General features: G+C 34.6%; 1 protein-coding gene across 2 annotated transcripts; it reads left to right on the top strand.

The window, feature by feature from the left end:
- The first annotated feature begins 1,104 nt into the window (after positions 1-1,104).
- Positions 1,105-8,531, top strand: LOC126725036 (dihydrolipoyllysine-residue acetyltransferase component 2 of pyruvate dehydrogenase complex, mitochondrial). 2 transcript variants are annotated; one of them, XR_007655271.1, is made up of 19 exons: positions 1,105-1,354; positions 2,373-2,466; positions 3,112-3,191; positions 3,407-3,474; positions 3,604-3,644; positions 4,429-4,484; positions 4,570-4,644; positions 4,765-4,857; positions 5,100-5,339; positions 5,450-5,522; positions 5,709-5,809; positions 6,366-6,451; positions 6,543-6,618; positions 7,267-7,334; positions 7,425-7,491; positions 7,590-7,685; positions 7,777-7,883; positions 7,984-8,074; positions 8,180-8,531. XR_007655271.1 is itself a non-coding variant. In XM_050429524.1 (19 exons), exons 1-19 carry the CDS (start codon positions 1,316-1,318, stop codon positions 8,248-8,250), a joined length of 1,623 nt encoding a protein of 540 aa, XP_050285481.1. In that variant the 5' UTR covers positions 1,107-1,315; the 3' UTR covers positions 8,251-8,531. The 2 variants fall into 2 exon arrangements, 1 of the variants encoding a protein (XP_050285481.1); XM_050429524.1 differs by having other exon boundaries at positions 1,107-1,354; positions 7,777-7,879; positions 7,979-8,074.
- The last annotated feature ends 1,031 nt before the right edge of the window (positions 8,532-9,562 follow it).

Raw genomic sequence — 9,562 nt, 5'->3', positions numbered from 1 at the left:
CTCTCCATTAAAACTCCCAAACAAGGGAATAGAAGAATATTCTAAAATTATTATTTTAATTCCTTTCCATTCCATTCCCTTCTCCCAAATAAGACCCAAAAGCTAAATGAAATAAGCTCCAATTTTTGTAGGACTCAATAGGGCCCACAAATGGTAAATAAGTTTCACCAAAAGCAAATGCCAAACAAGCACTAACATCAATGTAAAAAGGATTCAATCACTAGTCCTTATTTGGCACTCATTTTCCTAAACTAACCTATGATGAGTAATCAAACAATTACCTGGAGCTGACTTTTCTACTAATAGTCCTTTTGGATTAAAGGGGAGGGAAGGAGAGAGTAGAGTAGATTTGGTCTAAAATTAATATATTTTTAGTCAACTCTACTTTACTCTCTCCACTTCTCCTCCTTTCCTCCTCCATCCAAACGGGCTCTAAATCTTTGCAGTGAATTACATGAAATACTAAACCAAACAAGTTTGGGTTTTGTAAATAAGTTTACCAAAAACGGATGCCAAACAAGCACTTTAATGTAAAAAGTACTCATAATCACTAGTCCTTATTTGATGAAATAACCCACGAGGAATCAAATTAAACTTTTGTCAATAATTGTACGATTAAATTAATAAGTTGACTTTTTTAATATATTAATTAATAATAATAATTTATGGGTTTCAATTAACTCAATTAATAAAGTTTTTAATGGTTGAATAAGAGATTTGAAACTCAATTTTCGCCTACGTTAATAACTAATTAATGCCTTATTGATGATAACTATCATAAAAAACGGGCGTCATAAGTCAACTCTCTCAAAAAATTTAATAATAATTTAACTTAGCAGAAAACCATAGATGTCTCTTTTAAAGCAAAATTTCGTCTGAGTCCAACAAAGTGGGCAGGAGCCACACATGACTACCTGCCTATCAACAGTACAAACCCACAAAGCCCAGTCCTTTTTTTTTTGGGTTAAAATTAAATCCATTTTTATCACTTCAGTACCTTATTCGTTTTATGTAATTTAAAATTAAAATAAAAATAAAAAATAAAAAACCCAGAAGGCAATAAGTAATTTAAATACAAAATAGAAAATAAATAAATATTTTTTTAAATAAAATAAAAGCCAGAACGATCTATATGACTATGGCGATCTGAGACCAAAAACCCTCAAAGGTCAAAACTTTTCACCGAACCAAACAACACGGTCCCCTCTGTTTCTCAACTTGTCTTTCTCTCTTAGCTACAAATCCTCTTTTTGTAGCAACTTTTATTTTGGTGTTTTTTTTTTCCCTTTGAATAATTTTATCAGAGTTTCAGAAAATGGCTTACGCATCTCATATTATCAATCACTCCAAAAAGGTTTACCATTACTCTCTGTCTCTCTTTGACTCTCTCAATTTTCATTTTTGGTGTATATATAGTAGTTTTGATTTTCAAGTGTTCATTTTTAATTGTATATATATGTTAGTGATATTGATTTGTTTGTGGTTTTTTTATTATTTGGATTTAGATTTTGGTTGTGATTTTTGAATTCTAGACCCAATTTCATTATCTGGGTATTTAGTTTTAGCTATAATTCTAGTGATACAGCTTAGTTATACTGAGCTATAGGCATTAGATTTGTATATAGTCAGGGAATAAAGTTCTATTGTGTAAATGGGTCTTTTTTTCTGAGTTCATAATATGTGAATCCTAGCCCAATTTCATTTCTGGTTAATATAATTTTGGTTGTAGTTATAGGCAGTGATAATCTCATTTCAAGGCTTATTGTGAAGATGGGTTATTTGTTTTGACAGTAGTTGTGGTGGCATCACCTTTGTTTTCATGGATTATGTTACTTCTAGGCTTAATTGATCTGTGGGTAATAAAGAAAGACTATGTTTTTAGTGTTCTTGGTGTGGATTGGCCAAGTTTGGAGTTGTAGATACATTTTTTTAGTCATGAAAATCCAATTTTAAACTGCTTATTTAGCCTCAATCAGTGACTTTCATATGAATTGAGTACTTAACATCCCGTGATTACTGGGACATTTTGTGTGGGAATTGTTAATAGAAGCTTAAATTCCTAGTGACTGCTATAAAACTTTGAGCCATGCTGTACTAAATCAGAAGTGTACATCTTCACTGGTATTATGCCCACCAATTCAAAGAGGTTTTGTTTTGCACTTTACTTGTCCAAACAGGTTCAAGTTAGTACTGCCCACTAGTACCTCCCACCCACCCCCCAAAAAAAAAGGAAAATGCTCTCTTCTTAAATAAGGCTTCTTCTTGCTCTTGATTTAAACAGGGTTCAAGCATTAAGTTTATATATTTTTAAAAAAAATTCTTTGTGCTGTTTTATTTGATGTATTATATATATTTTCATCCTTTTTTTGCAGTTAAGAAATGTGCCCAATTTTCTACGACATGAGCATTCCATTTTGGTTCGTTGGTTTTCAAATGGCACTCAACCCTCTATTGGTAAAAGAGATGGTATGCTGATTATCTTGACTATTTGATGTCTACTTTCTTGTTCATTACTCATAAAGTGAACTAGTGTTTTCTATCATTCTTGTTCTTTGCGTATCTACAAAGAAATCATGCCATGAGTTTTGCTTAGATGTTTCTAAATACTTGTCTCGCAAGTGTTGAGGCATTTGATCTTTCTCAGTATAATATGTATAGATTAAATTGAGAAGGTAGTGGTGTCGTGGCTAGATTTATGAAGCCAATACTATATCCTTTTTTTATTTTATTTGAGTTATGTTATGTCTCAAACCTGAATTGCTTGTGATGTGCCATTCGAGCTAGAACTCATTGGCCTAAGATGTACTATCATACCTTCATGTATCCATATCTGAGCTTCACTTGGATTTTATATTAAATCTATCTTCTAAGTTGCCATTTTTGTTGAAAAGTATTTGAAATAATTTTATTCGCTTGTTTTTGTTGTCTACCACCTAGAGATATTATCATTTCACATGATCTGCACAACTAAGTGATAATGTAGTATTAACTGTACAATCCATATCATGGTTTTGTGTATAACATATAATTCATTACCTCTTATGTTGGTAATGATATAAGTTTATAAAAACCTTGGTGCATTTTTCAAGCAAAGGTGATTATTTTTCTCAGATATTCGGAAGATCCATCGTCATCATTGTAATGTGTCTTCAGAAAGAGAGACAGTAACCAGGTCTGCCACCAATGGTGCGGTAAGTGCAGCCAGCTTCAATAACATTAATGACCAATCAATTATGACATCATTGAAGACTTGCAGTCATTTTGTTGCACTTTTTGCCTTCTTCCTTCAGTTTGCCTCTGCCATTTCTTCATAATTTCCTGTCAAAATTTAGTCACTCATTTCTTTTCAAAACTCGAGTTTAGAGTTAAATTTGAAATGCTAACTGTCGCTCTTTATGCTTTTTAGATGTCAAAGTTTGGCGTACAGAAGAGAAATCCAATTGCGGGACTGGCATTTAACCAAGGCCTTTCAAGGTATGCTGTCCACCCTGTTTTTCCTTTTATTTAATAATTTTTTTGGAGTGGGGGGTAGAGAGGAGGGGGTTTCAGATCTTTTCTTGATGCTTGGAGTTACCTGATTTTTCTCTGGTTTTCCAACATCAGCTCACAGGTATACATGAGGAGAGGTTTTTCATCTAATTCAGGTAAATTTTATATATTCCCCTAATTCCATAGTTGTCTAATGATATTTATAATCAGAGTTACCTGTTTGATATTTATAATTAGATCTGGCATAGGGTTTTGAACAATTGCATTTTTATCTGCTGTGGGATGAACATACTCATTAGATTAATCATGGGGATTTTATTATTATTATTTTTGGATAAATAAGAAAGATGTATATTTAAAAGGCTCTAATCATGGGGATTAATGCATGGTGGGTTACATACAAATTAAAAATTTATGAGCTTCACTTTTATTTGTCTGACCTTTTGTAACACAATATTGTTCCAAGGCTTTTTAAGGTTTAGACTTGCTGGTTTGTTCCCATAGTTCATCTATGATGTTTAAGCCTTGAAGACTACTTGCATAGAGTTAATACACGAGCGGGATTTAAGGTGGAACATATTGTTTTTACTTTGTCTTAAACAAATTAAATTAGCTGAGAACTTGTAGTTGTCTATTTGATACTTTTTTGCTATGTTTTATGTAATCTTTATCCCTATTGATTAACTTTTTGCTTTGATTTTTTGCTTCCTCTTAGCAAATTTGTGTAGTGTGATTAATAAGGCAACTACCTATTATGTAATGTTGTGTATTGTGTTTTTTCGACTTCATTCAGTAATGAAAGTACTTTTGCTTTGCTTCTGTTGAAGTGTGATGATCTTGTCATGTATGGTCTTTTCTTCAGTTTGCTCATCTCTAAAAGCATTATTCACATTCATGTTCTGTTTTGACTTATCATGGATTCTGTTCAATGTCTTTCAGGCCTTCCTCCACACCAAGAGATTGGAATGCCCTCTCTGTCACCTACAATGATGGAGGTCTGTACCTTTCTGAAGCTTATGGAATCATCACAACAATTTAAATCTACTGTTTTCTGCTAAGTGATTCTTTACGGGCATGCAGGGTAATATTGCAAGGTGGTTGAAGAAAGAGGGTGATAAAGTTGCTCCTGGTGAAGTGCTTTGTGAAGTTGAAACGGTAGGGTCCTTGTTTTGTCTGTTGGTTGAAGTCCAGCTGTTGATTAAAATTTTGGGCTATGTTCTTTACTCATTATGGAAAATTGACAGTTTTCTTTTAATATTCATATGATTTTTAAAGGATAAAGCAACAGTTGAGATGGAAAGCATGGAAGAAGGCTATCTTGCCAAGATTATACATGGAGATGGGTCAAAGGAAATTAAAGTTGGTGAGGTAATGAGTTTATGCTACTGTACTGCAACTCAAGTGTATCTGTGTGTGTGTGTGTGTGTGTGTGCGTGCATGTGTGCATAAGGGATTTACAGAATGAAAAGCAAAGTAGGTTGAGAATGGAAAATACATTGTGGCTGTGGAACTTAAATAATAATCTTCATCAAATTTGTTCAAACAGTAGAAGGCTATGTATGTTGGAGTACTGTATTGAATGTTGATTACATGTTTATGCTTTTGAGTAGGTGATTGCTGTGACTGTTGAAGAAGAGGGTGATATTGCAAAATTTAAAGATTACAAGCCTTCAGCATTGGATGCCGATACTGCTTCTGGGTCATCTGCTCCTGCTACACCAGAAAAAGAGGTCGTTGAAGAACCTGTCAGTTCGCCAGAACCAAAGACTTCCAAGCCTACTGCAGCAACTCCTGCTGAAGATCGTGTTTTCTCCAGCCCTCTTGCCAGAAAATTGGCCGAAGAGCATAAAGTTAGCTATCATAAATTCTATGACCATAAACTTTGTTCAGTGATAGGAGACATTTAATATTGAGCCGTATCTAACTGATGTGTTGTAACTTTATTTGTTACTTAATTTAGGTGCCTCTCTCAAGTATCAAAGGAACAGGTCCTAATGGAACCATTGTGAAGGCAGATATTGAAGAGTACTTGGGTACTATAGTTATATAATCTATGATTGGGGTTGTAGTGCTATTTTTGTTTTGTTTTCTATTGCTTGAAAATTTTATGGTGCTTTATCATTTATGATGTGAATATTGTTTCTTTCTTTTAGCATTTGTTCTTTTAGATAGCCCATTGAGTTGATGATTAAATAATTGTCTTCTTCCTTTTGATGCAGCCTCTCGTGGAAAGGAAGTATCAGCTGCAGCTCCTTCAGCTAAGGCTGGTACACCTGCAGCATTAGATTACACTGACATACCTCATTCTCAGATAAGGAAGGTAATAGACTGAATAGATTGTTATTTTCATTATCATCATCATATTCCTAGGACTAATTAGATAAATTTCAGGGTATCCAATTATGAAGTTGATTCTACAGATCCACTCTGTTTAAGCCCAGGACTTATTATTATTTTATTATAATGTTCTGAGCTCATCCCAGCCCAACTAAACCTGGAGTCCCCAGTACCCGGATCAGCTGCAAGAATCAAATGTGGTCATATAGCCAATAAATTTTAACTAATATGCAACTCTCTTGTCTCTTATTATTCTTCACTTTTTTCCTTGCTTATGGCATTCTTTCCTTGTTATTAACATATTTATTGCTCTCTGGTTTAAGTCTGAGAATTAGCCTCTCCATAATTGGGGTTAAGGTTGCTTACCAACCACATCTCTTAGGCCCCATAGAAACATGAAGAACAATTTAAGATGATAATTGGTCATCTTGTCCTTGGTCAATGTCTCATAATTTTGTACAACTTTTGATATAGATTTTGTTAAATTTTACAATTAAAGTTTGGCTTTCTAAAGCTTATTCCTGGTGTTGTTTTGGCAGATCACGGCTTCACGCTTATTATTCTCCAAGCAAAATATTCCCCATTATTATCTAACAGTAGATACATGTGTTGACAAACTCATGGAGTGAGTATTTGTGCCTGCCTTCTCTTCTAAAGTGAGCCATTGCTTAATATTTTTTTTTTTTTTGATTATGTAACTGTTTCTTTTTCTGCAGTTTGCGGAGCCAACTCAATTCATTACAAGAAGCATCTGGTGGAAAACGGATATCAATTAATGATCTTGTAATTAAGGTATTACATCTTGCTTCCACATAATTCGAGCAATGAATGTGTAATTATTTGTAGGTCTTCTTTAATGACCACTAAACTACTTGCTATGGAAAATTTTGGGCCATTCTAGAAGAATCCCGAACACCATATATTTCCAGCCAATACTTTGAATCCACTTTTTTCAATTTTTCATGAGATTATATGGTACTGAATTCTGAGAAGTTCTAGTGTTACTGTGTTAGTGAGTTTTAAACTTAACATATCTTTGATTTTTTACATTAGCAATTACAATTTAAACGGAAGTCATGATTTAGTTGTTCAGTAGTCTTGTTGAGAAGTTTGTACGGTGTCCTTTGAACTGTTGTATTGTTGCACATAATGTGAACATCTTCAACTCTTAGATGTTTGGTAATTGGTTTGGCTGTAGAAATTCTCGCTTTTGGACGCATGCAAAAACAACACAACATGCACGTATTGAAGGGGATTGGGAGAAAAAAAATGAGGGGGGTTTTTTTTTTTGGGGGGGGGGGGGGGTGTTGAAGTGATTAGATGTCATTGGGTTAAAATGGGCACAAACTCCATACATATGCCTCCAGTGTCATGCTGTTGAGGTTTTACCACCTAGGCTGTCATTGATTAAATGTAATAATTACTTACTCATATCTGCAGGCTGCTGCTTTGGCTCTTAGTAAAGTTCCTCAGTGCAATAGTTCATGGACAGATGATTACATCCGCCAGTAAGTATAAAATGATTGACATTGTAATTAAGTTTTCATATTAAATCAAATTTTAACTCTATGGTAACTCTTTTGTGGTTTCTTATGCAGGTATCGCAACATAAATATAAATGTTGCAGTACAGACAGATAATGGACTCTTTGTCCCAGTTATAAAGGTGAGTTGTCATCAGTCTAGTGCTGTCAATACATTTTCTTGCTAGAGTTCCTCACTTATAGTTCATCTCACATGAATCTTTATATGTAAAATTTGCAGGACGCTGACAAGAAAGGTCTATCCAGGATAGGTGAAGAGGTCAAGCAATTGGCCCAAAAAGCCAAAGAAAACAGCTTAAAACCAGAAGATTATGAGGTCAGAATAGCGTTTGTGTTTGTTATTGCTTATGGATGGATAATTGTCTCATGAGTTCAGTTGTTGAATACTGCATTTGCTCTCTTTGCAGGGAGGTACATTTACAGTGTCAAATTTGGGAGGCCCCTTTGGTATCAAACAATTTTGTGCCATCATTAACCCTCCTCAGGCAGGCATTCTTGCAGTTGGGTCTGGTTAGTCAGAAACTTCAATCATATCTTTTCAGCATAAAGTTGTCATCCTTCTCATCTTCATAATCATCATTGTGATTATCTTACCTTGTCCTTGTGCAGCTGAGAAACGGGTCGTACCTGGTTCAGGCCCTGACCAATTCGAGTTTGCTTCCTTCATGTCTGTAACGTTAAGCTGTGATCATCGTGTTATTGATGGTTAGTAGCTCTGATACTAGTCTTTAAAAAACGTCATTAATTTAAGCCAGCTTTATATGTCCGAGATGTGAAACCCTAATGCTTTGACTTCGTCTACGTGTACAGGTGCAATTGGTGCCGAATGGCTGAAGGCATTCAAAGGGTACATTGAGAATCCCGAGTCAATGTTGCTCTAAATTCATGGCTTGCTTATTTCTCATCATGTATTTTTCTGCCTTGCTGTAATCAACCAACAAGAGGCATGTGAACGCAATTCAGCTGTTCCAATTCGCTTGTGATGATTGTATCACTGAGCAGGTTCCCTTTTGTAGCATTTACGAACCGAAAAAGTTTGCATAAAATTCTTTTCTGGGAATAAAAAGGGGGGTGGATCAGGCATGAGTTATGCACTGAATTTTGGTCATGTACTATATAATTTCCCTACGTGAGCTGATATAAAGAGATGACTTTTTTGCGAGTCTAGCTTTTATAAAGAGATGATTTGTAGCTCTTCCTTGTCCCGCTTGAATGCCAACCAAAGTACACTTCAGTGTGAAAAGCTTTGATTGTTTTGTTTAGGACTTCTAGAATTCAGCTTTTCTGTAAATGCAATGGTGCTCAATCTCAGTATTCACCATCTCTTGAAGTGTACAAGTTTTATTTGTATACTTAAACTTTTGGCGAGGTCGGGGTCTCCGCCCGGTTGAGGTTTGTAAAATGCAAAATAATCTATTACCTGAATTACAACAACCATTTATCAAGTCATGTTTTTGCAATTGTTGAATATCATCAAGTTTTCAGGTTTGAATTGAGATCTTTGAAAACCAAAATGGGAATGACAAACTTGAAAAAGAAGTTGAAAAGTAGAATTGAATTTTCTTGAGTTCCAGATTTTCCATTTCTTTGGCAGTTTTATAGACTTTCTAGGTAGAATCTTGCTTTTCAGACTAAACTTCTCTGGCCAGTTGGTCTAAGCTTCCGAGTCACGTGAGATGCGGAAGCTTTATTGGATCTACCTTAGGATAGGTGTACCATCTACCATGTGAGAGCCATTACACCTAACCATCTCCAAAGCTAGGCCTTTTTTTTGGTTAATAAGTGTATGAAGGGTACAAGTTAAAGTGTACTAACACATAGGTTATTTTATTTTTATTTTTGATAAATTCAATAGTTACCATATGAAAAGGGAAATTGGAGAATGTCTTTATTAGAAACACTAAGCTAATTGAGTTGCAAAGCTCTTAACAATATTTAAGTGTATTTAATACTTTTATTTTTATTTTTAATTTTAAAAATAAATAGAGTCAAATTGTACACAAATATCATCATAAAAGAAAATTGGACAGATACTCTTGGATACATCCCACTCAAAAGAGCTTCGCCAACGAAAGAGCAACTACGTATGCTGTTAAGGAATTCATATACAACATTCATACCCCCAAAAAAAGAGTCGTGCTCTTTCTCAAAAATTAAAAGAGGGGGTTAAAATTTTTGCCCAAGCTACGCAAC

This window comes from Quercus robur, chromosome 5 (genome assembly GCF_932294415.1).
Source record: "Quercus robur chromosome 5, dhQueRobu3.1, whole genome shotgun sequence".
Lineage (NCBI taxonomy): Eukaryota > Viridiplantae > Streptophyta > Magnoliopsida > Fagales > Fagaceae > Quercus > Quercus robur.
This window is presented reverse-complemented; position numbering and strand designations above follow the sequence as displayed.